Here is a 26,670-nt window from a genome sequence, read left to right as displayed (position 1 = left end):
CGCCCCCCGCGCGACTGTAAATAGTATCATTTGTCTATAAAATTGTTATAAGTAGGAATAGTGCCCCATCATTGGTGTCAGTGGGAGGAATAGTGCCCCATCATTGGTGTCAGTGGGAGAAATAATGCCCCATCATTGGTGTCAGTGGGAGGAATAGTGCCCCATCACTGGTATCAGTGGGAGGAATAGTGCCCCATCATTGGTATCAGTGGGAGGAATAGTGTCCCATCATTGGTATCAGTGGGAGGAATAGTGCCCCATCATTGGTGTCAGTGGGAGAAATAGTGCCCCATCATTGGTGTCAGTGGGAGGAATAGTGCCCCATCACTGGTATCAGTGGGAGGAATAGTGCCCCATCATTGGTATCAGTGGGAGGAATAGTGCCCCATCATTGGTATCAGTGGGAGGAATAGTGCCCCATCATTGGTGTCAGTGGGAGGAATAGTGCCCCATCATTGGTATCAGTGGGAGGAATAATGCCCCATCATTGGTATCAGTGGGAGGAATAGTGCCCCATCATTGGTATCAGTGGGAGGAATAGTGCCCCATCATTGGTGTCAGTGGGAGGAATAGTGCCCCATCATTGGTATCAGTGGGAGAAATAGTGCCCCATCATTGGTGTCAGTGGGAGAAATAGTGCCCCATCATTGGTGTCAGTGGGAGGAATAGTGCCCCATCATTGGTATCAGTGGGAGGAAAAGTGCCCCATCATTGGTATCAGTGGGAGGAATAGTGCCCCATCGTTGGTGTCAGTGGGAGAAATAGTGCCCCATCATTGGTGTCAGTGGGAGGAATAGTGCCCCATCATTGGTGTCAGTGGGAGGAATAGTGCCCCATCATTGGTATCACTGGGAAGAATAGTGCCCCATCGTTGGTGTCAGTGGGAGAAATAGTGCCCCATCATTGGTGTCAGTGGGAGGAATAGTGCCCCATCATTGGTGTCAGATGGAGGAATAGTGCCCCATCGTTGGTGTCAGTGGGAGGAATAATGCCCCATCATTAGTATCAGTGGGAGGAATAGTGCCCCATCATTGGTGTCAGTGGGAGGAATAGTGCCCCATCGTTGGTGTCAGTGGGAGGAATAATGTTCCATCATTAGTATCAGTGACACCAATGATGCGGCATTATTCCTCCCACTGACACCAATGACACTTGCTGACCCCTGTTGCAGTATGGTGCTGCTGCAGCCAGCATATGTGGTTGCAGCAGCACCTCTGCACTGCACACTTACCGGCTTTTCCCTCACTCAATTTTCGTGGGTCCGCTTGGCTCCACCTCCTCGCCCATGATTGGCCGCCTGTGTACCTTTCCTGAGCTACAGTTCTGGCGGCCAATCACCGGTGAGGAGGCGGAGCCGAGCGGCAGGAGTGAGGGAGTGGCCGGAGTGACGGAAGGAGCAGCGCTTCCTGGATGGATCATCGTGGGAGCCAGGTAAGAGACAGCAGCCCTCTGCCCACCCCTGTACCCCTTGACGGAGCCTTGCGCCCCCCCTGGCTGACTCGAGTATAAGCCGAGGGGGCCGTTTTTCAGCACAAAAAATGTGCTGAAAAATTCGGCTTATACTCGAGTATATACAGTATTTTGTATTCTATTCTGTTGTATTTTATTTTATTCTTTTCTATTCCTTTATTTCCTATTTTATTCTGTTTTTTTCTATCTTTTCTATTCTATTCTATTATTTTATATTCTTTTCTGTTTTAGTCTATTCTTTACTTTTCTGTTCTATTCTTTTGTGTTCTAGTCTATTTGTTTCTGATTCATTTGTTAAGTTAATAATTTAGTTTCACATATTGATTATGTTAGAATGACTCGTTTGCAGAATTCGTTACCTAAATAAAAATTTCAGAAGATGGTTATATCCCTTCTATTTTATTCTAGTGTATGTTGTTTTATTCTATTCTACTACATTCTATTCTGCTCTAGTCTTCTCTTTTTTATTCCTTTATGTTCTATTCTGTACAGTTCTGTTATTTCCTATTTTACTCTGTTTAATTATTTTTTATTCTAGGTACTTATATAGCTCTGTCAATTTACACAGCGCTTTACACATCTATATATTGTACATTCACATCAGACCATAACCGTAGGGGCGTACAATCTAAGGTCCCTAACTTACATTCATACATAAACATACTAGGGACAATTTAGACAGGATCCAATTAACCTACCAGCATATCTTTGGAGTGTGGGAGGAGACCGGAGTACCTGGAGGAAACCCACACAGGCACAGGGAGAACATGCAAACTCCAGGCAGGAGGTGCTGTGGCTTGGATTTGAACCAACGACCCTAGTACTGCCAGGCAGGAGTGCTAGCTATTTAGCCACTGTACTCTGTTCTATTCTTCTATTCTATTCTGTTCAGCAGCCCAAGTAGGAATCATCATCTAATTTCACTTTCATATCTTACTGTATTTTTTTTTGCAATATGTTTCCATTTCAAATTCAAATTCATTTTCTAATTCAAATTCATTTTCAAATTTGGATAATTAATTTCATTATAATTTATTTTGGATTATCCCTCAAGAGTTGGTTGTGGCCAGCTCAGTGGATTGCTGTAGGAAAGTCCTGGATTCTTTCTTGGATACACAGAATATAACTGGATGTAACATTTATAGGTAATGTTGATCCAGGGAATATCTGATTGCCTCTCGGGGGATCAGGAAGGAATTTTTTTTCCCAGCAGGAGAAAATTGGATCGTGCTTTGCTGGGTTTTTTGCCTTCCTCTGGATCAACTGTGGGTGTAGGATTATAACTTTTTTTTGTTTTCTATGGTTGAACTGGATGGACTTTTGTCTTTTTTCAGCCAGACTAACTATGTAACTATTAACTGGAAAGCGTTATTACTGTGATTCTGAAATCCGGATACATCTGAGTCTCTGAATAATGAAAATGTTGTCTGAATTTCGATTTGTAACACAAGTAATGGCACATGCCTAGTAAGGTTAATTCTTAAAGATCAACAAAGGTCAACCCCTTAAGACCAACACTAGGGATGACCAAAATCAAGAGTTTTTGTGTCACTGACAGTGGTGTATTTATGTTTTCTGCTACCCTAGGCAACACAAAAATCAGCGCACCCCCCCATCCCCCCACAGAGAGAGCTTGACCAACAACCAGGGGCGAACTGACAACTCATGGGGCCCCTGGGCAATAAGGGATCATGGGGCCCCTGTGTCCTTGCCCAAACTCAAAAAAGCCTATGAAAAAGGTACCAGGGGCATCTCATGGGGCCCCCTACTGACCCCGGGCCTTCAGGCAGTGCCCAAGTTTCCAAATGGTCAGTCCACCCCTGCCAACAACACTCCTGCCCCCCACTTGAGAGGGCCTTCCACTACCTCTGCCCCCCACACATCAGCCACCATCGCCCATGGGAGAGAGGAAGACACTCACCTTCACAGCTCCCCGGGAATGAGAGCTGGACTGTGCATACACCAGGGGCGGACTGACAACTCATGGGGCCCCAAGGCAATAGGGATCATGGGGCCCCTGTGTCCTTGCCCAAACAAAAAAGCCTATGAAAAAGGTACCAGGGGCATCTCATGGGGCCTCCTACTGACCCCGGGCCCTCCGGTAGTGCCCAAGTTTCCAAATGGTCAGTCCGCCCCTGGCATACACTGTCATGAAACCCACAGCCTCTCTCAGAAACCACCAGGTCCCCATGCCGCTTGTGTCACTTCTTCCATCCCTTCTTCTGAGGGGCATTGCTGCCCCTCTGAAAAATGCCGCCATAGGCAAATGCCTTGTTTGCCTTGTGGTAAATACACCCCTGGTCACTGAACGTTTGCCAGAATGCAATGGAATCAAAATTCAGGTGGTTTTTAAGGGTGTAAATGTCTCCTGAGGGTTAGAGAAGCTACTATCCTGGCTTTCTTCTTGTGTACAAAAGAAGCCCATTGTTAGCTGAGAACAGGGGTGGACTGACAACTCATGGGGCCCCCGGGTAATAGGGGATCATGGGACCCCTTGTGTCCTTGACCACACTCAAAGCACACCCAAGAAAGCCTATAAAAGGTACCAGGGGCATTTCATGGGGCCCCCTACTGACCAGGCAGTACCGAGTGCTCAAATGGTCAGTCTGCCCCTGGCTGAGAATATGATAGACCCGAACAGTAACCCTGACCTTTTTTATAAACAGACGTGTGATCATCATACAAGTGCTCACATGGCAATCCCATGACCATGGTGTCAAAGCCAATTATAATTGTCTGAACACATGATGGGAGGTGTGATTTTTTTTTTTAAACCACAACACCCTAATTACACAGTCCAATCACCATGGTGCCATTAAATCTGGGAGAAACAGTAATTATGTCATTTATTGTTTCTCTGAACGGCATGGTCTGGTAAAGGAAGTTGAAAAATAACACACTTAATGGACAGATAACCAGGTAAAAATAAAGCCTTAAAAAAAAAAAAAAAAAAACGAATTCAGCCACCACTAATCTAAGAAAATGGTAAGATGCAATATAATACATTTGTAGTTTTTGTGTTTAGGACCGCTTTGACATTGATGTAAACCCAATCACCAAAATCTCATCCTGGGGGAAAATGGCGGGGAGATGGCGGCATCATTGTGGCGATGACATCTTAGACCTGTCATTGCTGGAGGAGGAAACACTGAGAAATAGATGTTCTATACAGGGATGGACTGACCATTGGGGAACTCGGGCGGTGCCCGAGGGCCCGGGGTCAGTATGGGGCCCCATGAGATGTCCCTGGTACCTTTCATAGGCTTTTTTGGGTGTGATTTGAGTGTGAGCAAGGACACAGGGGCCCCATGATCCCCTATTGCCCGGAGGCCACATGAGTTGTCAGTCCGCCCCTGGTTCTATAATGTGCACAATGCGCCCCACACAGCAAAACTACAGTCTAGACCAGTTTTCTATAAATTCCCAGAGGAGGGGAGTGCAGATTCTATGAATGTTCTCTGTAATGTAAATAGTTGACATTAAACAAATAAGTATAATAAACATAAAGATCATTTTAAATCAGATATGAAAACTAGTCAAGTGCATGTTAAGAACACAGAACATTTTATCTAAAAGCTAAAAATAAAAACATTTCCTGGAGCAAATCTATGGCAGAATGCTTTTGTTAGTTTGCTGCCAGGTTGGTGCCAGGAAAACAGAAAATTATATCAAATACTTGCTGTAATGTTTCCTGGTACCAATCCATAGCAGTATTTTTTTTTCAATTTGGCATAGAGGAAGGCAGGAATGGAGGAAAGGAAAGGAAAGGAAGGGAAAGGAAAGGGAAGGAAAGGAAAGGCGAGGAAAGGAAAGGAAAGGCATGGAAAGGAAAGGAAAGGAGAGGAAAGGCAAGGAAAGGAAAAGGAAAAGGAAAAGGAAAAGGAAAAGGAAAGGAAAGGCAAGGAAAGGCATGGAAAGGAAAGGAAAGGAAAGGAGAGGAAAGGCAAGGAAAGGAGAGGAAAGGCGAGGAAAGGAAAGGAGAGGAAAGGAAAGGAAAGGAAAGGAAAGGAGAGGAAAGAAAAGGAAAGGAAAGGAAAGGAGAGGAAAGACAAGGAAAGGCAAGGAAAGGAAAGGAAAGGAAAGGAAAGGAGAGGAAAGGCAAGGAAAGGCAAGGAAAGGAAAGGAAAGGAAAGGAAAGGAGAGGAAAGGCGAGGAAAGGCAAGGAAAGGCGAGGAAAGGAAAGGAGAGGAAAGGAAAGGAAAGGAGAGGAAAGGAGAGGAAAGAAAAGGAAAGGAAGGGAAAGGAAAGGAAAGGAAGGGAAAGAAAAGGAAAGGAAAGGAAAGGAAAAAAGAAAATGATTGACCTACAGAGGACTGAATTCAAAGACACCTCAAAAATCTAAGTGAAAAAATGATGCAGCAGGCGAGTCCATTTTGCTGAAATGTCATTGCAGCAACTCAGAATGGTCCCCAGTAGTTTGTATGACCCCCATGTGCTTGTATGCATGCCTGACAACATCGGGGGAAGCTCCTACTGAGACCATGGATGGTGTCCTGGGGGATTTCCTCCCAGATCTGGACCAGGTCATCACTGAGCTCCTGGACAGTCCAAGGTGCAACCCGTGTTGGATGGACCTGAAACATGACATCCCAGAGGTGTTCTATTGGATTTAGGTCAGGTGAGTGTGGAGGCCATTCAGTGGTATCAATTCCTTCATCCTCCAGGAACTGCCTGCATACTCTCGCCACATGAGGTCAGGCATTGTCGTGCACCAGGAGGAACCCAGGATCCACTGCACCAGGAGGAACCCAGGACACACTGCACCAGGAGGAAACCAGGACCCACTGCACCAGGAGGAACCCAGAATCCACTTCACCAGCATAGGGTCTGACAATGGGTCCAAGGATTTCATCCTGATACATAATGACATAAGTGTTCCTTTATTATAATAAAATATTATTAATATAATATCACAATAAAATAACTTAATATATTAATAATAATAATAAAATATAATATAATAAGATAGTGTAATTAATTTAATATAATAATAAAAAAAATAAATGAACTTACATTGGGGTAGAGTTGGAGTGCAGCTATCAGTGTTGCAGCATGAAATCCCCATCTTCCTTATGCCACCGGTATAGCCGATTCTGCCCACCTTATTGCATTGGCTTGTCGGTACGCATGACCTTAGATAGTCTGTAGAGTTGTTACCATCTGTGCAATGATTTATACAGTAGCATTATATAACTGTAATAATAAAAATCCTTATCATCATCATCAGTTTTATTCTGGACACTAAAGCCATTTCAGTGCCTGTAAATCAAATTTGTGTTCACCAAATACCTTTGCAAACCCAGATAGTAAAAATAGCAATGACATCATCACTGGGCTGTACATAGCTTGTTCAGAGAGTAGAACTGTGGGAGGGGTTCAGCAGCTTAATATGTATGTCTTTTAATCTGCAATTTTTTAAGTTGGTGACCCATCATGATATACGCATGGATATTGCAAGATGGCTCTCCGAGACCTCCATATCAAAATTCAAGCTCTGGGTCTTCTACTGAAGGCCTTAAGTATTAGGGGCATGATTTCTATTAAATATCCTATGCCTCACTTCACTGACAAATAGGACAGTCCATTGTGTGTCCTAATTTTGATGTCAGGTGGTTTCATTCTCCAGCATCTAACAAAATCTATTTGGGTGGACTGAGCCTTTAAGACATGCTATATTTGTTACATAGGCATACTAGAAGACCTACAGCCACACAAGACAAGCATAGTCGAGACAATACTACCTTCCAGGATAATATAAAGAGGAGTAGATTAGACATACTAGAGAATCAAGAGCCTTTACAAGACAATACAGCCTTCATGGCTGAAACAATACAGCCTTCAAGAATCATATATACGAGACTAGACTAGAAATAATAGAAGACCATGGCCAAGACAATAAAATCTTCAAGGTTCATACATAGAGGACTAGACTAAACATATTAGAGAACTAAGTGCCACCACAAGAGAAGAAGTATGGTCGAGACAATACAGCCTTCAAGGTTCATATATCGAGGACTATACTAGCCTGGACATTCTAGTGGACTTAGAGCCACCACAAGACAAGAATGGCAGAGACAATACAGCCTTCAAGGATCATACATAGTGGACTAGATATATTAGACGGCCTAGAGCCACCAAAAGACAATCATAGCCGTGACAATATGGCCTTCAAAGATCATACATAGAGGACTAGACTACACATACTAGAGTACCTAGAGACTCAACCAAGATGAGCAAAGCCAAGACAATACAGCCTTCAAGGATCATATATAGAGGTCTAGACTAGACTAGACATACTGGAAGACCTAGAGCCTTTACAAGACAAACATAGATGAGACAATAAAGCCTTCAAGGATCATATATAGATGTCTAGAGTAGACTAGACTAGACATATTAGAGGACTTAGAGCCACCATAAGATAGGCATGACCAAGACAATATGCCCATCAAGGGTCAGATAACAATCATAAGCCCAGCAGAGAATCATACATTAACTTCCTGTATTTGAAATGGAAATATTTGCTTTGGCTGGAGTTCTGCTTAAATAATACAAATAAAAATTGATCATGCTGCTGAAATATTTTGCAAGGCGTACCTTCAGTGGTCTCTCTATAGAGCAAGCCACAGCTGTAATTAGATTGACAGGTCACGGCAGGTCCTGTGCAGGAATTTACTCCCACACATGTAACACATAAAAGAGAATGACCTGAAAAATATGATAGAAATAAGAGTGATTATTGACTGACAGTCAGTGCTTTACATATTGTACTTTTAAATCGGTCCCTGCCCCCAAGGAGCTTACAATCTAAGACTTCTATCTCACGCACGCTAAGAAAAATTTAAACAGTAGACAATTAACCTACCAGCATATCTTTGGAGTGTGGGAGGAAAGCCATGTAAATACAAGGAGAACAAACTCCATGCAGTCCTGGCTGGGATCTGAACCAATAATCCCATGTCTGAAAGGTAGAAGTGCTGGCTAGGGATGTGAAATACTACAATTTTGGCCTTGTTCAATATATTAAAAAAAAAAAATAATATATATATATATATATATATATATATATATACTGCATGTTGAAATGCGTTTTTTATATATAATACAAAATATATGAAAAATATTTTTAAAAAAACATTTTTTAAATGTATTCTTCAGATTTTTTTAACATATACAAAAGTCATTTTAGCATATATTTTTACATATATTTGTAAATGCTTTCCAAATATTTCGATTTGTATTTTTAAAGACATACAGTATATATGAAAAATATTTTTAAAAATATTTTTCAGATATTATGTAATAAAAATGCATTTCATTATACAGTATACAGTACAGTTTTTTTTTTCCTTCACTATAGTTTAAAGAATCAGCTGTCACTTTCCCCCCCAGCTAAGAGAATGAAAGTTTCCTTTTAGTTTATTCCCCCCTGCCCGAAAGCACCCCCCCATGTTGAGGGCATGTGGCCTGGTATGGTTCAGGAGGGGGGGCACTCGCTCGTCCCCCTCCCTTTCCTGACCTGCCGGGCTGCATGCTAAGGGTCTGGTATGGATTTTGGGGCGGCCCCTATGCCATTTTTTAAAAGTTTTGGCATTCGAGTTCCCCTCAAAATCCATACCAGGCCCGAAGGGCTTGGCATGCATGGGAGTGGGGACCCAACGCCGTTTTTTTAATTTATTATGGTACCGGTTTTTAAATGTAATTATCACTTTTTTTTTCTTCACTATAGCTCAGAGAATCAGCTGTCACTTTCCCACCAGCTAAAAGAAAGAAAGTTTCCTTTTAGTTTATTCCCCATGTTAAAAGAAACAATGTTCCCTTTTAGTTTCTTAAAAGAAACAAAGTCTCCTTTAGCTCTGGGGAAAGTGAAAGCTAATTTTGTGAGCTAAAGTAAAAAAAAAAAAAAGCCAGCAATTGCTTTTAAAAAAATCGGCACACACTTCGTATTGCAAATAAAATTCGTAAACCGAGCTATTATTTTCAATGGATTTTCATTCGTAAACCGAAAATTACGTTAACCGAGGCGTTCGTAAACCGAGGTACACCTGTCATTGATATGAGAGCGGAGCAGGCATAGAGCACAGACGTTATCAGCTCACAAGATTTCTGGCAGGATCAACAGGTATTTACTTTGCACTTATTAAACAGATATAAGAAAATAAGTTAGTTCATTGGTAGGGTGTACATTCCCTTTAAAAAATACCCCCATGAAATTCGACCTGTCTGATTGGGACCACATTTGGGCCAACACAAAATCGTCTTCGCAGAACGTTGTAGCATTGGAAATGAATTATAAAGTTTTAACCCGCTGGTACTTGGTCCCAGCAAGAATCGCAAAATTTACCCCTAATTACTCGCCCAACTGTTTCAGAGGCTGTGCGGATCTGGGAACACATTACCATATATGGTGGGACTGTCCTGTAGTACGAACCTTTTGGGATGAAATTTTTACCATGATATCTACATTTAGCACTATCACTATACAGCCAGACCCAACAACAGCCCTACTCAACCAATGCCCTTCTGGCATCTCCAACTCGCAATTTAAGCTCCTTACAAGTCACGACAGCGGCTAAACAGGTTATAGCAAAGTCTTGGAAATCCCTATTCTTAGTGTCGTGGCCGTCAAAACCAGAATAACACAAGCCATGATACATGCAAAGGTGGAAGCCACAGTTCTTGACACGATCCCTAAATTCCTGCGCATATGGAGCCCTTGGGTAGAGCATTTCCTTCCGTCTAACTTTGACGAATCACTGCTTCTCCCTTGAGTTCAGTACTGTACGCCAAGGATATAGTCCATAACCCCTCGTGCGTAGCGCGTAGAGGCTATTGTGAACTTGATGAATGTTCATGGAGTCATGGTTGTTGTTCTTCTTTTCCTTCCCCCCCCTTCTGCCCCTGTCTGACCCCCTCCAGAATTTCCCCTATTTCTTTAATGCACTTGGGAGACATTACCATGATTGGCTGATACCATCTTGTGATCTGTCATTGATTTTTATTTACCTGTTTCCGTTAGAAATGTATAGGCGTTAATGCCTTGACCCTCATTCATTTTATTATGTCCTACTGTTACATTAATGCCTAGTATACATTAACAATGTCTCCTTGTTTGTGTCATTCCGGTTTATTGTTAATAAAATTGTTTGAACAAGAAAAAATACCCCCATGATTATAGAATTTTTGAATTACTACTATGCTATTACCTTCTGGAGTCATACATACCTGGTGCTATAAAGACACAGAGCAGGCAGAGAAAACTCAGCAGACCATCCATCCTCCACCCGACATGTGCTGGGCCGGTGTCACCTCCGTCACTATTATTGAAGGTGAAGGCTAAGTCTATTTTGTATGAAATGATGAGGGTGGGAACATCAGCAATGGTATGAGGAAACTGAAATCTCATCCTTTTCTATCAAAGTGTTAGATCTGAGCTGGAAAATCTGCAACACAAACACATAGTGCAGTTATGTAGATGCAAAGTTCATAGACAAAAGACAAGAACTGTGAGTTTCATTTTATATGCAATAATAAAATGTTTGATTAACAAAAAAAAAAAGCAGAAAAATGCAACATGTTTGATTTTTAAATAAGATTTTGGAGGCAAGGACCCTGGTTTATCATAAAGGGTCACTTACAATCCGGGGCAAACTGACCATTCGGGCACGTGGGCCCAGGGTCAGTAGGGGGCCCCATGATATGCCCCTGGTACCTTTCGTAGGCTTTTTTGGGTGTGGTTTGAGTGTGGGCGAGGACACAGGGGCCCCATGATCCCCTGTTGCCCAGGGGCCCCGTGAGTTGTCAGTCCGCCCCTGCTTACAATATGTTATACTTGCCTACTCTGCGCAAAGGTTTTGCTTAGAGCAGCCCCAATCCTCCTCTTCTAGACCTCTTGCTCACCAAGTGCCCACCACAGCAAGCTGCTTGCTATGGGTACACTCATGCATGCTCTCTCCTGAGCCGGCTCTTTGTGTCCATAGACACACAGAGCCACACAGAGTGCAGCTCGGCCCCGCCCCCACTCCCTCCTCATTGGCTGTGATTGACAGCAGCAGGAGCCAATGGCTCCAGCTGCTGTCTTTGAGCCAATGAGGAGGGAGAGAGCTTAGAGACACTGCTCTCATGCACATTGCTGGATCAAAATCTGGCTAAGGTAAGTATAAGGGGGGCTGAAGGGGAAGCTGCCTGCAGAAGGTTTTACTTTCACCTTAATACATAGAAAGCATTAAGGTAGAAAAAAACCTTCTGCCTTTAGGACCACTTAAGGTGTACATTATGCAAGAAACTGTCACATGATAGCAGGCCACTGGTCCTGTCAGCTGCAAATATGGAATTTCATTCCCTACAGACATATTTAAACAAAGGTCCAGGGATGCTGGTGACAATACTGGCCTAATATGGCCACATGGCCATATTTGGCCAAGGATATTGGTCAATGAATTTTAGCTCATTCCTGGTGTACATAAGGTATGCCAGCATGGCCCCAAAACCAACAGTATTTTAAATTATTTTAATATTCCTTGAAGTGTCTAAATCCAAGAACAAAAATTTCAATATATTACACCTTATCAGTCCTGAGGTGTAGTGTCTGCATTAGTCTTCTTAAGCTGGCAGCTGAATCGGCCAAAATTCAAACCATAGGGTTCCCAACACAACAAAAGCTGATCTAAAAATCAACTGAGCTGGGTGGAAAGTTGTCACCTGAACAGTGACTCCGTCCTTCCAGATGCAGTTACTGGTGCCGCCATTGTATTCAGGCAACAGGAATTGGCTGAAGTTCATGCCTTTTATGACCAGCTTAGGTTGAGTTTCAGCGTAAAAGAATTTCTGTTGTGAGAAGGGTCTAAAGTTTTCCATGTCTGAAGAAGAGAAACAAGTTTGCAATGCAGAAAGGTCAATCATGTTCCTTGCAATGCAAACACAATATAACTAATGGGGATTTTTCTTTCTAAATCTAGTTCTCAAGTTTACATCCTGATTGGTTTTAGAGACATTTACTTCATTTTATTTCAGTATTTAGGGTAGTTTGGAAATATTTCATATTGTAAATTAATTTCTCAGCATGTTTTAGTTTCACACTGCCTCATTAACGTCCCCTTTATAGTTTGGTCCCAAACTCTAGCTTACATGAGCCTCCATGTTGAAGCATACAGTCTCTTTAGGTCCACCAGTTCAATTGCTTGGTAGCATAAATTGCTAATCAGCCAATCACATGGCAGCAACTCAATGCATTTAGGCATCTAAATGTAGTGAAGACGACTTGCTGTTAAAGTTCAAACCGAGCATCAGAATGGGGAAGAAAGGGGATTCAAGTGACTTTGAATGAGGCATGGTTGTTGGTACCAGACAGGTTGGTCCGAGTATTTAAAAAACTGCTGATCTACTGGGATTTTCATGCACAACCATCGCTAGGGTTTACAGAGAATCATCCAAAAAAGAGAAAATATCCAGTGAGTGGCAGTTGTGTGGATGAAAATGCCTTGTCAGGGGTCAGAGGAGAATGGGCAGACTGCTGACTGGGACATTCAGATGGTAGGGTCAGAATTTGGTGTACATGACATGAAAGCATGGATCCTTCCTGCCTTGTATCAATGATTCAAGCTTTTGGTGGTGGTGTAATGATGTGGGGGATATTTTATTGGCACTAGCAAGGTGTACCTAGTAAAGTGGTCAGTGAGTGTGTATAGAAATGCATAGTGAGGTCTCTAAGCGTTTGAGAGCCTTCGTGATGAGCATATATAGCAATGTATAGTGTGGTCACTAACTCTAACCTATAAGAGCCTCCATGCTGGAGCATATACAGTATAGCAATGTATTGTGAGGTCTCTAACTCTAATCTATGAGAGCCTCTATGTTGGAACACATATAGCAATGTAGAGTGAGTTCCCTAACTGTAATCTATGAGAGCCTTCAAGGTGGAGCATATATAGCAATGTAGAGGTAGGTCCCTAACTCTAGTCTATGAGAACCTCCATGTTAAAGCAGATACTGTAAAGCAATGTGTAGTGAGGTCTCTAACTTTAGTCTATGAGAGTCTCCATGTTGGAGCATATACTGTATAGCAAAGTATAGTGAGGTCTCTAAATCTAGTTTATGAGAGTCTCCATGTTGGAGCATATATAGCAATGTAGACTGTTGTCTCATACTCTAGCCTATAAAAGCCTTTATGTTGGAGCATTTGTAGCAATGTAGAGTTAGGTCCCTAACTGTAATCTATGACAGTCTTCGTGTTGGAGCATATATAGCAATGTAGAGTTAGGTCCCTAACACTAGTCTATGAGAACCTCTATGTTTGAGCATATACTGTAATGCAATTTGTAGTGAGGTCTCTAACTCTAGTCTATGAGAGTCTCCATGTTGGAGCATATATAGCAATGTATAGTGTTGCCCCAAACTCTAGCCTATGAGAACCTCTATGCATATATAGCAATGTAGAGTGAGTTCCCTAACTGTAATCTATGAGAGCCTTTGTGTTGGAGCATATATAGCAATGTGTAGTGAGGTCTCTAACTCTAGTCTATGAGAGTCTCCATATTGGAGCATATACTGTATAGCAATATACAGTGTGGTCCCTAATTCTAATCTATCAGAGTCTATATAGCAATGGTTACATTGAGGGCAGGTATGCCTGGAGGTAACTCGTTCCTCTCAAAATGTGCAGGGAAACACTATAAGCCCAGCGTAGTCCACAATGGCAGCTGAAGACTACCTGTGTGTTCTTGTGCCAGTTCCAGCAAGTTAAACAAAAATGGCAACCGCACCATCAATTTATAACTAGCTTTTAAAATAGGGTGCACTTGGAAGGGATTTGCACAGAGCAAACACAAAACAATAGGTTCCCAGCACACTTACCAGCTAGCCAGCAAAACAATGAACAAATTGCAAGAGTCTGCATAGAGGTTTTAATTGCACCCATTTGTGAAAGCTGCACTGCCTTGTCAAACCCTTCTGTAGGGAGCTGATGCCGGATGAGAAGACCTGACTTACTATCAACGTTCACACTCATTCTAACAGTGTTCAGTAGGGTTGAGGTCGGGGCTTTGTGCAGACGACCACTGAAGATACTCCACACCAAACTGTCTTTATGGAGCAGTACCTGACCTAACAAATGGGCACATATTCCCATAAACACACTTCAAAATCTTCATGTATTTAAAAAAGGGACTGCTATTTAGTGTACCACATCCTTAAATGTTATATCTCAAAAGCCACAAAATGTGGGACTTTACTGGTATCAGATAGGGCAGACATGTATATATAAAAAATACAAAATTTATTCCAAATTTCATTAACATCACCACACTAAAAGCAATTCAAAGCCATAGCCCTGTATAAATGCTTATCATTCTCTATGCCAAATATATTCCAAGAGGTCAATGCGTTTCAAATTTTTTGCTTCCTCGGGACCTTGTATTCTTGGAGGCAGAGAAGAATAGACTAGAACTTGGTCTGGTCTGATGGGCCTTTACTGGAGGTGTGATACATCATTTGGGTTTCTCTTCAAACAGGAACAGCCTTTTTAGAGATTAATATATATATATATATTCTTGGAGGCAAAGAATAATAGCCTAAATGTTGCCTCAAATTTGGGAATGAAGGGCGGTTACCCATGGCGAGTGCCAGCAGGACAATTGTATGATTGAATACCCTTCAATGCTTTATCAAAGACATGGTGATTGTCAGAAGTGTGGCATGAATGTATATATTGATCTCTAAAAAGTCTGTTCCTGCTTGAAGAGAAACCCAAATGATATACCAGAAAACTAGTAATGGGTCATCAGACAAGACCAAGTTTTAGGCTATTCTTCCCTGCTTTCGACTAAAGGTTCAGTCGTCCCAAAAAGAAGAACAATGGCCTCCATTCAAGTAAAATCAGAAACTGAACATTTAGGGTTTTTGGCATGCATGAATAGGACAGCTTTTTGCTGCCAACGGTTGCTAAATAAGTAGCGGATGACTGCACCCACTACATCCTTAGCAACCACTGACATCACCTGTTTCTTTCACTTACATCTGTGCACAAATCCCCAGCCAAGCTTAGCAAAAGGGCAAAGATAAAGGATGAAATAATTGCCAAAATATGGCCACCTGGCCATAATCAGAGTATTTGGTGCAATTGCATTTTATTTGTGAATGCTGAATACAAGGGGTACCATTTATAAAAGAGGTAGGGTGTAAGCTGGATGAGTACTGTATTTCCTGCAGATGGTTTTTGATATAAGGTCAAGCCAAGTGTATCTTTTCGGCTAACCAAAATTTCCACGTCCAAAAATGCGATGTGTTCCTTATGGCACATCATTATACATTTTAAGTTATATATGCCTGTTCTCCAAGTCTCTCATGAAAGTCATTAATTGCTCATTTGTCCCCAACCAAACCAGAAGAATGTCGTCAATATATCTGTACCATATGACTACATGGTGCAAACTGGTCTGGAGATATTCTCTGGGAAACATAGCATGTCCCCCCCCCAGGTACATATTAGTGTAATATGGGGTACATTTGGTCCCCATAGCTACTCTCTGTACCTGGAGGTAGTGGGGACATTTAAATGTAAGAACATTTCCTGTCAAAATAAATTGTAAAAGTTTCAAAATGAATTCATTATAAGTCCAGGAGGCTAGCACATGTTCCATTAGGAACTCTCTCACCACTCTCAAAAATGTAGAGCTCTTGGACCCTCGGTGCTCATTGGACTGTATAAGCAGACAAGGACGTCTGCCATGCTTGGGTGGTTTTATTAGTTTGCCATTTTCAATGCTATGTGGCCGGGGCAACATGTATATGCCAAAAAGGCTTTTTACACATTTCACTTAAAATGCATGCATTGTGATTTGTATAATTCCTTTATTGTTAGATTATTCTCAGGTTGGCTTGCAAGTATTCACAAAATCACACATGATCAAGCAATCAATTGGGTTAATAGAATGTCTATCTTGTCCACCTTTGTAGCACTGTGTTACTTTCAGAGTAATAGACAAAAAGAAAAAAGGTATCTAGATATACTGTATATTTACAAACAATTAAGAATAAATAGATTTTTTTCCAATGTTATTAAAGTGATTCTAAATCTTTTTATTCTTTAAAATAATAAATATGTTATACTTATCTGCTCTGTACAATGTTTTTACACAGAGAAGACCCGATCCTTCTCTTCTCAGGTCCCGCCTGGGGCTGACTGGCATCTTTTGTACAGCCCTGAGTCCCATGGTGCAGCAACATGCTCTCCATCTTCCCTGTCTCCTCCCAACCCCCATCTCAGGCTGAAGCTAGGCTCCAGGTACTCTTTTCTCACCGGGCAGGTTGAGATGGACAGCGCTTGCTGCATCGACTCTGGGTTCCCAAACTGACCGGCGGGGGGTGGACTGGAGCTGCAGGGGAGAGCCAGGGTGGCTCAGTCGCAGCAGCCTGGGGGAGGAGAATCACCTGTGGAGCAGAGAGCCAGCCTCAACTGAGACACGGCATACATCATCGTGTTGGGGAGGCAGCCTGTTCTTTGTCCTTATTCTCACCCCGCACTTGGTAGGACACTGGCGGGGACTTCTTACTTCTCTTCATCAGGAAGCCTTTAAGCATGTCTGTGGTGAAAGTGGTGTGGGCCTTTTACGGGGCATCAAAGTGGCCTAGGGGGCAATTTCCTCTCATGCCCAGTCCGCTTCTGCAAGCGCCCCTATAGCAATCCACTTGGAATGGGGGCACTCGTATGTTCTCGCTCCCAAGCCGCACTCTATGTGTCCAATGAAACACATAACATGGCTTGGCCCCACCCCCCACTCCCTGCTCAATGATTGTTATTGCAATGGCTCCCGCTGCTGTCTCTTAGCCAATGAGGAGGAAGAGAGCTGGGGGAGCCTCTGCTCTAGTTCACAGTGCTGATATGTGACTGGGTTCGGGTAAGTATAAGGTAGGGAGCGGGGCTGCAAGCAGAAGGTTTTTTACCTTAATGCAGAGAATGCATTAGGGTCAAAATGTTTCCTTAAAGTTAAAAATTCCTAAACAAAGATAGTGCTGTCCTTCTGGAGATAAAAGCACAAAAGAAGATGAATGTATTTTTTTTGGGGGGGGGGAGTACTGTAATACCTGAAAGTGTTACATTCACACAGAACACAGCATTCATGAACAAGTTGTTTAATGCAAGTTTCATTTTGAACTTCCAGTCCTAGCAGTATGCATTTTCTTTTCCCCTGAATTCATGCTCCGTTCTTGATTTCAATAGCATGAGTCCAAAGATGTTTAATGATCCTTATTAAACTGGTGGAGGATAATCATGGTGGCAGCTGTGGAAAGAAGCAGGTAAATGATTCCCCCGTTGGTCGGAGTGATGATGCTGTTTCCCCCATTGCCCAGAGTGGTGCTCGGAGTGGTGCCCGCAGTGGTGGTGCTTTCACAAGCAAAGCGATTTACAAGACTCATATAATTCATAGCGTAGGAATAGTTTTGAGCATCGCACAGAGATTTAGTACCGCAGCCTCGAACCGTTGAAGTAGAAGAGTAGATTCCTGCAGGAAGAGAATTTTTACACAAGTTGCATTTTAACGCTTGTTAAAGTGTATCATATATATACAATTGTTTTTTTTTAAATGATGGTTTTTACTTTTTTCATTCATCCTTTGTGCTGGTGATCTCCTACAGCCAGTTCCCATCCACATTGCACTCTAAAGATGACATTTCTCCGGACTTCTGAAATCTAACGGATGTGGACCATGCCTGTGTAATGTGTGTCACACCCAGCTCAGTAAAGACATGGTTTGGCCAGCTTGGTGTGGATGTCTGACACATTTATGATCACACTGGACCAATAGAAGTGAGGTTTGGTTCTGATGGATATACAATGCAGTGTGTCTTCCTTCAAAGGACCTGATAAGTAGTGAAAGTATAGTGTAGGTGGACCTTGCTCTGCTCCTAGGCTGTTACTTCTCAAATTATGAAAAAAGAGTGATCAGCAGATGATAAACTCTGGAGGGGTCATCGAGAAGCAACTAGTAGTAGAATCCTCTGTTCTTCCATAAGATTTTGGAGGGTGTCTGTGAAAATTTGTGCCCATTTGTTTGGTCATGTACTGAGACTGAACAGAAAGACCGCGCCCAACTCACCCTAATCGTTGCACGTTTAGGAGATATTCATTTTATCTACAGGTAAGCTTTGTTGTAAGCTTACCTGTAGGTAAAAATAAAATATTAGAGTTTACTATCACTTTAAGAGCATCACATATAGCCAGGGGAAAGGCCTCCCTCTTCCTCACTGCTTGAGAAGTGGAGGTTACTAAAGTTATGCAAATATGCAATTTTGGAAATTCCGTAACTCTTTAATGGGTGGATGTCATGCTGGCTGTATTTACATGTAGACTACCCTAGTTAAAGTCCACATGTGATGCTAAGCCTCCATGATTGAGAGCATTGAAATCCAAATAATTAAAGGGGCGGGCTAGGGACAGTCAGGCTGGAGAAGAAAGGTTAGATAATGGTGGATGTCCTCCAGCCAGGAAATGGGCAGGCTCTGCCTGAATTGCTATAGCTTCTAATGCACATTGTGGGAGGTGTAAGAGTAAGTAATTTCAATAGAGGAGAGAAGCCTTTACAACTGTGCAAGGCTGAAGGGAAGTCCAGAGGTCAGCTTCAATTCCAGGAGATCTAAGATTTATGTAGGGGCATTGGAGTTAAATATTGGCAATCCAATACAGAATGTGTATAGGCCATTGTTAAATAAAGCTACAGGTTAATTTTAACGGTGGCCCAGCAGATATCCTTTGCTCTCCTGACATGCGGGCTATAGAAATGGAGCCCTTTTCAAAAGAGGATTGGGAAACCTTTGGCTTGAGGACCAAACACAGCCAGCTGTGCCATGGTTTCAATTTAACCTTGTAATGGTGGGGCAGAATTCCATGGGTAGAGAATGTTTCTGCATTGTATAGTGGACCTGGTGAAAAGTGGAAATACTGTAGTTTACACAACTTCCAACACCGGGCACTGGTTTGCTCTGCAGCTTTCCACATTCGGTCACCTGGCACCTCAGAGACACAAATAAAATGGCCGTGGAAGACTTCCTTCCATCGTATTCTGCAATTGCAGATCTAAATGGCAAGCAGGAAGCTATGTAACATCAAGCATGTGCCACCGAGTGCCAGTCCCTCTCTTGTTGATTGCCAGTTGTTCTTTGACTGATATCAGAATGGTAAATGGGCTACCAGACCCACATATCTTATTTGTACCGGCCCAGGGGGAAAACACCCACCAACTAGTCCTCCTTTGGTCCCATGTAAACTTGAAGTTAATACTGGTTGGAGCTCATACAAGGCTCAGGACTCTCTGCCTACCTCTATGTGACAGCACTGAACCAATCACCAAGCATCAACACTCTTACATGGAAGAGTAAGGAATGAATCCTTGCTCACTATTTCCCTGCCTATCATGTATTGCTGTGAGAAAAATCCTAACACACTCATTTAAAACAAAGTTTAGGACAAGACATATTTGCATCAATATACAGTATATAGTTGTTAGCAAACATGTATGGAATTACCATATGTGGTTGTCACGGCATAGTTCGCACATTGGGCCTCTTGTCCGGTACAGTTTATGGTGGTGTTAGTCTCACAGGAGCTGGAGTTCTTAGCGATACATGTTTTGCATTGCACACCATTTGATACTGTGCTTGTAGATGTCGCTTAAAAATAAAGGGGGACAAAACAGTTAGAATACAGTTCAAGACAAGAAAGTTGGGGGGCCCTGCTCATGAGATCATACAATCTGAAGTGAAGAGGGAGTCATACAAAAGGTAATAACTGTGAAGGGATGAGTTGTTCAAAAAAGTAAGATTCATTTGTATAGCTCCCAACTGTCCCTGATCTCTCTTTTCTCCTCATTCGTCCCTTGTTTTGGTCTGATTTATATAGTTGTATACAAAATGCACTTTTTATCTTTCAGAAAGTGTTTCCCAGTGCAAAATTTTCTTCCAGTTTCTAAATTGCTGCATTTTAACCTCTTGGCACCGGCTGCACGCAAATGTGCGGCCTCCCGATGTTTGGGCCTTGACGCCAAGTGACATTTGTGTGCAATTAAGGAAAACATATGTGCCGAGAGCACGCGCCCTGTGCGCTCCCAGCACACATGTCCGATACTCACAGAAAGATCCCGATCTCCTCTTTCGATCAAGACCTTTCCCGTTCATGTGACGGCATGTCACAGCAATCACATGACCCTAAACCCTGCCCCGCCTCCCGGCTTCTGAAACCCTTAAAGGGCCGGGAGGCACCGGCGCCAAGGGGTTAAACTTCAAAAGCCACTATAAAGGATTAGTAGTGATTAAAAAAAAAGCACTTGTGGCTTTAACTAATCTTTTTTTGCATAATTCTCCTTTAAGGGGGCGTGGCAAGGGGTGTGTGTCCTAGGTCTACATATTTTTGCTAATAGATGTGTCTCCTTCCCATCTCGAAAAGTTGGTAGGTATGGGATATTCTTGCCTGAACATATGAGTTTTCAGAGATCATCTGAAGGAGGTATTTCATGTTACACATGCTTTGTCTATTTATTTGCCTGTTAATATTTTGTCCTACCTCTAGCTAGGGGGTACTTTGTGTAGTTAGCTCCACCCTCGTTTTGTATGCTTTAGCCTCCAAAGTGATCACATGTATTCTGCTTGAGCTGGTCATATTGTGATCTTTTGAACTATGTAGATGTTCTTTTGTTAAGATCTGCACAAGTTTGATTTAAACTTTCTACAATCTCCAAGATGTCATTTGGATGGATTCAATGTTTGTCAACTCTACTGAGATTGTGAGTTATAGCTATCTTGCCACAACCCTATGAGTTCGAGAGATCACACTTTTAATGCGTAGACTAGGGAAGCAGAACAGATGAACTAAGAGATAGCAGGACAGATTGGGGTAGGGAGCTCCTTGGATGACGAAGACTCTGGAGAACTTCTGGAAGTAAGAGGCAACAGGGGAGCTAGAGAGCAGGAGAGGAAGGAGCAGAGAGGGCGGTTTGGTTGATATTTTGAGATGAGGTTGGGGCAGGGAGCAGAGTTGTGGAAGACTTTGTAACTTGTTGTTGGTATTTTTAATTTTATTCATTGGAATTGGCCAGCACTCTAAGAGTGACCTGTTGCTGCAGGGAATGGTTGGACAGAGTTGCATTAGCTCTGCCTTAGTCATGGGTCAACAGGCACATTTACTGAGCAGCAGCAGCAAAGATAGATAATCCTCTTGGCTTCTCTTTTCCCTCAGTTTACTCATTGGGGTACTTGATTTTATATGAATGTATAACCTTCACAATCCCTTAAACCACTTATATGTCTCGTTGGTCCTGAGGATGTGATGGAAGCCGTGAAATGCATAGACTAATTAATGAGCATATACAGTAGATATAGTGGTGGTTGTGTTTTAATGTTTTCTTAGATTTAATACTTTTTATTAAATTGGAATAAAATTGATTTTTTTAAATAAATTGTATTCTCTTGTGTATTGGATGACGTCCAAAGGTATATTGAAAGTCCCACACATGTACAGTTCCCTTTTGTCTGAGTAGGAAGGGTAGATGCACTTACTGTCTTGTATTGTTGGGGTACAGCCATCTCCAACACAGCAGCTTATACCCATTGAGAACTTGGCACCAGATGCAGTTATGGAACCAGTGATATTACACTTACTTACAGGAACCCAAGTTCGGAAGAAATCGTATGCCTTAACTTCATCTGAAAAATGAATACCAGTGCTTTAAAACATTGGCGAAAACAAAGCAAGCCTTATGGTTTTTCCGAAATTGCTTAACGTGGACTTTAAAGTGGGCCTAGTATCAGATATACGAGAATCATTCAAATAAAAGTGGGACTTTTCAGTTTATATAATAAAAGAACAAATTTCAAGGAGTGAAAACTGCATTTATTTTTCAAAATACTCCCCTGCTACATTCCTACACTTATCCCAGCATTTAACTAATGCCTGGAAAGCTTCGGCATAGAAAGACTTGTCAGTACACCTGAACCATCCTAGGACAGCTGGCTTCACTGCATCATCCATGTTGAAATGTTGACCTCTGCGGTACTCTTTTAGGGGTCCTAACAGGTGGGAATCACTCAGAGTTAGGTCCAGGTTTTAAGGGGGATGTGGCAATACCTCCCAGCTAAATTGCTGTAATGTGCACGTATTGTAGTGAGCAGAATGAGGTCGAGTGTTATCCTGGAGAAACAAGACGCCCTTCGTGATCAAACCAGGCCGGTCAAAATCAGAAAGCTGTCTCAGTGCCCAGCATGCGCTAACTTTTCGGAAATACAAATGTTCATGAATGATTGTGTTCACCGTTTCCACAGATAGATTAATCTGTTGTGTAATTTCACAACAGGTTATGTGACGATTATCCAGGATTAGGTGTTCCATGACCTGAATGTTCACAGGAATGACTGCTGTGGGCTGGGAACCACCAAAACCGTGATTGTCACTGATGGATGTACGGCCATTTTTGAAACATTGACACCATTCAAATGTCTTATTGCAGCTGTGCGTCTCATCATTGTACTGTGCTTCAAGTCTTCTGTAGATATCAGCGGGTTTTACACCTTTGTTTACAAGAAATGTCTTTACCACACGTTCTTCCATGCACGCACTAACAATACTGTCTGCCATCTTGATTAATGTCTCAAGACTGGCCCGCGACATGTGCACCACATATCAGTAATGGGACACACTTGCCACTTACTACTACACGATAGCATCCCTTTTTATACCTGGAAAATAAAAAATCCAGATTTGACTTGAACACCCTTCATTTTTATGTTAATTGCGTGTATGCCTGATAAGGAGCAAGTGTAACACTTTCAGAAACAAAAAATAAACACAGCCCACCCCTTCCTCCCAACAATGCTTTTATCCTTTCTCTAAAAAGGGATGGCACCATCTTTGTTGAGGCATCGTCCAAGGCCCACATTTACATCCTGGACTTCCTCTGCCACTGGGCAGCTATTTTATATTGAGCAGCCAATCAGTGCCTCATTCTGTAGCCGCCATATGCATTGGCAGTTGCCGCAAAACACATTAGGGCCCAGACAGTACTGGGACAAGCTTTATCTTTTTATTGCAAAAAGATCACATCATGAAAGAAAGTGCAACGTTTCAACATTTCAGAGCTGCACAGGACCCCTTCATCAGGCATGTAGTACTGGGACAAGGTCATCTAGCACCCATCATGAAGATGGCAAATAGCGCCCCCCTCAAATGTGTTCACATTACGTGTCAACAACCCCCCTCCTCCCCAAAAAAATGTGAGCACTAATCTTCATACTTATCCCCCTAAGTATATATTTTCTTTGCAAGCCAAAATTCTCCCCAAACACAAATTCTCCCTCTTCCAGTCTAAATACCTCCCTCCCAGGTCGAATCCTCTTCCTCTCGAATCCTGTACCCCCTCCTAGTACTAATCCACTACCTAAACAGCAGCACCACTGTTTTGTTTCCACCATCGGTCTACCTCACTCACATCACATCTGAACCAGTCCAAGAAGCTGCTCTGCAGCTCTGAGGAAAGGGACTCGTCCCCAAAACGCGCCAGTCTTTTGACCGCACTGAAAGTTGGAACACCTTGCCTGCCGTTGTGGCCATCTTCATTATTCAAAAGCTTTTGATACATGCTTTGTCTGTGAGTATGTTTTTGTCTTTTATACCTTTGAATAAACCTTGGATAATGCACTAGATGTGTGCACCACCTGTTTACTCTTTATCTAGTGGTTGATGTCCCCGTCTGATGAGGGCTGCACCCCTAAAGCATCATCTTTTGGTCACCTCTGTCCTGGTCCCCTTGGCTTTCCTTTGGCTATTCATTTCCTGAAGCGCTGAAGAGTACGCACTAATCCACTACCCCTCAAATTTCCCCTCTGAACAGAAATCCTCCACCCTCCTCCCAGGGGCGGACTGACAACTCATGGGGCCCCCGGGGCAATAGGGGATCATGGGACCCGTGTCCATGCCCAAACTCAAAAAAGCCTATGAATAAGGTACCAGGGGCATCTCATGGGGCCCCCTACTAACCCCGGGCCCTCGTGCATCGCCTGAGTTTCCAAATGGTCAGTCTGCCCCTGCCTCCTCCAAATCCTTCTCTCCCAGCACAAATCCCCCAAATCCCTTTCCTACAAGCACTATTCCTTCCCCAAATTTCCTCTCCTAGCACCAATCCTTCCAATCCTCCGTACTAGCACAAATCCCCCTTCCTAACAGAAATCCACCCTTCAAATCACTCTTTCTAGCGTAACCCCCCAAATCCTCACTGCCCCCAGGGCAGCCATCCCTTCTGAGCTGAAAGCAAATGTAACATTTTTATTATGCAGCTGATAAAAAATGTTTATGTATTCTTTTTATTTAGCCCCTTGTGATTTTTAGATATAGTGTATACACAAGCAAGAAAGTTTATAGAAGAGAGGAGAGAGTGAACCAAAAGAACAAAAGGAAAAAAAAACACTTTTTGTTTCTTACTTGCAGTAGTTATCGTGTAAGCAGACGCACAGCGGGAATTTGCGGGGATTACACTTAATGACCCATTACATGTTAAGGAAGTCCCGGAAGTGCAGATGACACATGAGGTGCCTAAAATACAAAATAATGTGTAATAAAGATGACTTCCAGACAAGCATATATATATATATATATGTATATATATATATATATATATATATATATATATAAAAAATTATTTATATTTCTGCCCCTCCAGTCCTTGGATTTACACAGCTCTGTCACAGAGCACAGTCTTGTCTGGCAGGGGAAGGGACTTGTTTTTTTGTGGATGCAGTTAGAGTGAACTTGTCAATACGGGGTCAAAATAGGAAAAAGGTACACCTGAAAAAAGAAGAGGCTTTATAATTACCTTTCCAGCAGGCTGTATTTTTTAAAACAGGCCTCCTATCTGCTGTAAGTATTTCACCAACCAGGATGGTAAATATCTATTTCCCCATCACAAGCAGTGGTTCCTCCTGTGGGCTGTTATGCTCTTTAGTAATATAAAGCAAGCCATAGAAGATGCGATTTTCTTTCCTGAAATCATAGCATTGCCTTGCGTGGAGATGCACAGAACACTGGTGCATCCACATGCAGGTAAACATGGCCTTGCTGGGGCATACACTGTAGCATTCCTCTGTATGAAGGAAACCTTACTATGTTTTTTTTTTTTTTTTTAATTTTATTTTACATTTTTTATTTAAATTTTTTAAATTATTATTATTTTAGATTTTTTTACTATTTTTTGCATGTGAATGAATAGAGATCTCTGTATAGGGACTCCTATTCCTTCACAAAACTGAATCATAGTAAACAGTGTTTACTTTGCAATCAGTACTTATTGCTCACTATATCCATTCAAGGTAAATAAGTTTTTACTAGATATACCATGACCTGGAAACATGAGAACCTTCATAGACACAATGGAAGTCTCTTTCTTACCTGTTGCATTGCTGTTTGTTGCAGGGAAACAGAAAAAATACATGGAAATATTGTAACTGCTAGATACGTAGGCATAATCTGCCATATCACAGAAGGTTGAAGTAGCGCAGCCCATCGCACTGTCACTAGAAACTGAAGAAAACATACAATTAACAAAAAGGTAAAACCAATTTCAGGAAACAAGTAAGATCAGTGTTAAGGAAACAGGAAATACTGAGACTGTCCAAAAATAATAAAATCATCAGTCCATCGCTGGAATGACGGGTTCCAGTGCTGGATGGATAACAGTGAGAATTGGTTCTCATGGATATACAGTGAAATGTTTTCTCCCAAGAAGCATCCATGGTGGAAGTATAGTGCATGTGGACCTTCTACTGGTCCTAAGCTTCTGCCTCTCTGAACTTGACAAAAGGATCATTCCGCAGATGATAAATACCTGGATCTGTACTCAGGAGCACCTGGTGCAAAAGTTAATTTCACTTAATGGTTTGTTTCAATTGTTTAATGGTTAGGAGGATCAAATACAGTCAATGGTCTTCAGGCGAAAAGGCTCCTCCTTCTTCAGGGCTTGAGCAGCCGATGCTGATAGAATCATGGTGGAATGCACTAGATTCTCAAGCCTCCTGCTTTTTCGACCTTCAGGCAGCTGCAGAACCTCCAAACTCCCACAGCGCCTTCCAGCTCCCATAGTTTTACCCAACCTTCTTTAGTGGCCCACAGTGCTCCCCAACCTTTCACAGTGCCCCAGGCCCTCTGAGAGCCTTCAGTACCCACAGTACCAC

The 26,670-nt window shown here is 42.3% G+C and overlaps 1 protein-coding gene across 1 annotated transcript in view; it reads right to left on the bottom strand.

Annotated features, from left to right (window-relative positions):
* LOC149432778 (uncharacterized) overlaps positions 1-26,670 on the bottom strand; it is a 72,830-nt gene that overhangs the window by 34,432 nt on the left and 11,728 nt on the right. The window contains exons 5-13 of the mRNA XM_089665042.1: positions 25,889-26,020; positions 24,926-25,036; positions 22,012-22,158; positions 19,987-20,130; positions 17,703-17,966; positions 12,169-12,326; positions 10,693-10,879; positions 8,065-8,175; positions 6,484-6,630 (exon numbers count right to left, since the gene is read on the bottom strand). Of these exons, the coding sequence (XP_089521168.1) occupies positions 6,484-6,630; positions 8,065-8,175; positions 10,693-10,879; positions 12,169-12,326; positions 17,703-17,966; positions 19,987-20,130; positions 22,012-22,158; positions 24,926-25,036; positions 25,889-26,020 (1,401 nt within the window). The remainder of the gene's footprint in view (positions 1-6,483; positions 6,631-8,064; positions 8,176-10,692; positions 10,880-12,168; positions 12,327-17,702; positions 17,967-19,986; positions 20,131-22,011; positions 22,159-24,925; positions 25,037-25,888; positions 26,021-26,670) is intronic.

Source organism: Staurois parvus, unplaced genomic scaffold (assembly GCF_062004578.1).
Source record: "Staurois parvus isolate SC_StPar_1 unplaced genomic scaffold, SC_StPar_1.0 ptg002113l, whole genome shotgun sequence".
NCBI classification, from domain to species: Eukaryota; Metazoa; Chordata; class Amphibia; order Anura; family Ranidae; genus Staurois; species Staurois parvus.
This window is presented reverse-complemented; position numbering and strand designations above follow the sequence as displayed.